This window comes from Ochlerotatus camptorhynchus, unplaced genomic scaffold, assembly GCF_037179485.1.
Source record: "Ochlerotatus camptorhynchus isolate MF236.1 unplaced genomic scaffold, CSIRO-AGI_Acam_v1.1 ptg000257l, whole genome shotgun sequence".
Lineage (NCBI taxonomy): Eukaryota > Metazoa > Arthropoda > Insecta > Diptera > Culicidae > Ochlerotatus > Ochlerotatus camptorhynchus.
Genome location: NW_027040747.1, coordinates 1,064,981 through 1,067,533, shown reverse-complemented (window position 1 = coordinate 1,067,533; position 2,553 = coordinate 1,064,981). Strand labels below are relative to the sequence as shown.

The 2,553-nt window shown below is 43.0% G+C and overlaps 1 protein-coding gene across 1 annotated transcript; it reads right to left on the bottom strand.

Annotated features, from left to right (window-relative positions):
- Nucleotides 1–206: 206 nt before the first annotated feature.
- LOC135705032 (endocuticle structural glycoprotein ABD-5-like) lies at nucleotides 207–652 on the bottom strand. Its single transcript, XM_065226584.1, has 2 exons — nucleotides 528–652; nucleotides 207–446 (listed from the first exon to the last, which is right to left on the bottom strand). Exons 1-2 carry the CDS (start codon nucleotides 650–652, stop codon nucleotides 257–259), a joined length of 315 nt encoding a protein of 104 aa, XP_065082656.1. The 3' UTR covers nucleotides 207–256.
- Between the last annotated feature and the right edge of the window lie 1,901 nt (nucleotides 653–2,553).

The following is a 2,553-nucleotide window of genomic DNA, read 5'->3' as shown; positions in this document are numbered from 1 at the left end:
CGTTGCACGCTTTATGCAGCATTTATCAACGTTTCAGGGACTATTTTCCTCTTTTCAAGATACGTTTACCTATTGCAAAATCGTACGTTTGCTGACAAATAATTCACTGTACCTTGTCCGATATTAATCATAGTCGATTGAAGAAAACACATGAATTTTCAACTTATTCACAGCATCTATAATTCATTTTCGCTTTTCGTATCACCTCAAAAATTAAAACAGAACATCAATTAACAAAAAAAAATCCATGTACATCTTAGTTATGGGGGAGATGGGCAGCCTCCGGCTGGAATCCATTCTCATCGGCAATGTAGTTCACGGTGTAGGTCTGTCCATCGGCACCCACGTACGAGTACGAGCCACGCACAACCAGGGCATTGATATCTTCGCCAAAGTTCTTCAGCTGAGCCTGTTCTACCCGCTGGATTCCGTTGCTGGTGTCGTATCTGAAATGAATTCATGAAAAAAAAGCATCAATTAGTCACTAATTAGCATTACTCGAATCCCTTCTGCACAGCTAAGCTCACTTGAAATTGTATCCACCGATTCCCTGATTGTCGTTCTCGTACTGCAGAACTTGAGCGTCCCGGTCTTCCACAGGGGCAGCGATGGCAACGGTCAGAACGGCGGCAAACACAACGGCGAATTTCATTTTGATTTCTTAATCGTTTACTACACTAGCTATTTGCGGGATCTTGTCTAGCAACGGTTTACTGCGGCACACTGATGTCATCCGGTGATGGGTGGATATTTATATTCAAACCCTATCGAAAAACGCAACCGCATCCTTCAGAAAACCGGCGGTGGTACATGAATAGGCAATATGAGAGGAAAAAAATCTCCAGGGCATCATCCATATCTGCATTCAAATGAGATTTTGTAACACTATTTGTGGTTGTCAGCCCAAAAATCTAACGCCTCATCATTAGGCCCGATGGCGAAAACTAGTCACCACCGTGGGCATGGCAAGTTCCCCTACCTCCAATAATTCGAAACTGACATTCGATGAACATGCGATCACCTCCGACAAAGATGCGTCTCCTCCACTGCGCCGAAAATAAGGTGACCGCGTAAAATAGCGATAGCAACGTGCATGCAGCACGATATGCGATAAGATGGGACGCATCGGGCTGCTCTCCTTCAACACGCGGTGAACGCGACTAGGACGCGATGTGTTGAAGGTGGGGTTTGATTTGAAAAAGTCCCAGGCAAGCAAAATGCAGCGGCACCGGTGGTTTAGTGGTAAGTGTGATTATCTTTCACCCCAGAAGGCCTGGGTTCAATCCCAGTCGGCGCCGCCGTGATGTTCTGAGGCATAACATCTCTGATCACGCCTTCCTTCGGTAAGTAAAGCCGTTGGTCCCTGGTTCGTGAGTTGATGGGTCGATAGGTAGGGTCCAGGTGTGGGAGCTGCCTCGCTGGCGTCGGTAGCATAGGTGATCAGCACGGAAAACAAGATCGCCAGAAAAAAAATCAAGGAAAAAAAATTGGTGGGGTTGTGTACAATACACGACCGCATGGTTGACAAGCATTTTTCTAGATATTGATTTAAAATACAATAGAAGTAACCTATGATATCGGTCCCGTGTACATATTTTGGATTTCCTACTTAGTAAAACTGGATTAAATTCGGGACCTCATAACAATGCCAATACATATTCTATTACATTTGGTTCCTAAATTACAAACAGATATGAAGGAAGGACTTTCTTCAGGTGATTCCTTGAAGCACCCAACAATGGCCGTCATGATGGTGGATATTCCCTAAGATTTCTAAAGCACAAATCTTAGACGCTATTGTGACATCACTTATGAAATTGGAACTCCTTGTGTACTGCACTACAGCAAACGTAAAGTTCCAGTTTCATTGTTGTATGTTTTGTGAGAGCTGATATTTGTGCTCTTGAAATTTTGAGGTGGTAATGAGATTGTCCAGAAATAAGGTTTCCACAGCGATTCACCTTCAAAACGCTAAAAAAATGCACACACAAAAACGGGGTGCACAATTTTGCACCAATGTTATGCAACATTTCGTAGTTGATCGGGAATATCTCCGTTAGAAAGTCGATGGAGAGAATCGATAAAAGCAGATAGGATATTTTGAATTTTTCGTCTAGAATTGAAAGAGAAAATCGATGAAGAGAATCGATCATCGCATGGATCCTTGTACATGCTCACTGTCGACTTCTCGGTGCGTTTGCTGTACTTCCAAGGCTGTGTCCCAATAGGTGCGTTAAATTTAACTCGTGGTTGAAAGTAACAGATGGAGTTATTGAATAACCCTGCTATCCGAGCGTGGTTATTTCTGACCCACTAGAAGCTAAATTTTGGCAACCGTGGCTGAGTTCTGTTTGAAAACCAAACGATCGAAAACACCGGGATTTTCGAACATTGAAAATAACCTTCGAAATGTCACTTTTAACCACGAGTTAAATTTAACTCTGCAATTGGAACACAACACAAGAAGCATTTCTCGATTACTTTTTCGAAGGGACATATCAGATTTTGTATTTGATCGTTGATTTGGCGTAATTGGTAGCTCGCCCACGCATG

Excerpts from the sequence above, each read along its gene's own strand:
- LOC135705032 (XM_065226584.1), bottom strand. The coding sequence starts at position 652 with ATGAAATTCGCCGTTGTGTTTGCCGCCGTTCTGACCGTTGCCATCGCT. Across the intron at positions 447-527 it reads ATCGGTGGATACAATTTCAA|ATACGACACCAGCAACGGAA; the intron begins GTGAGCTTAGCT and ends AATTCATTTCAG.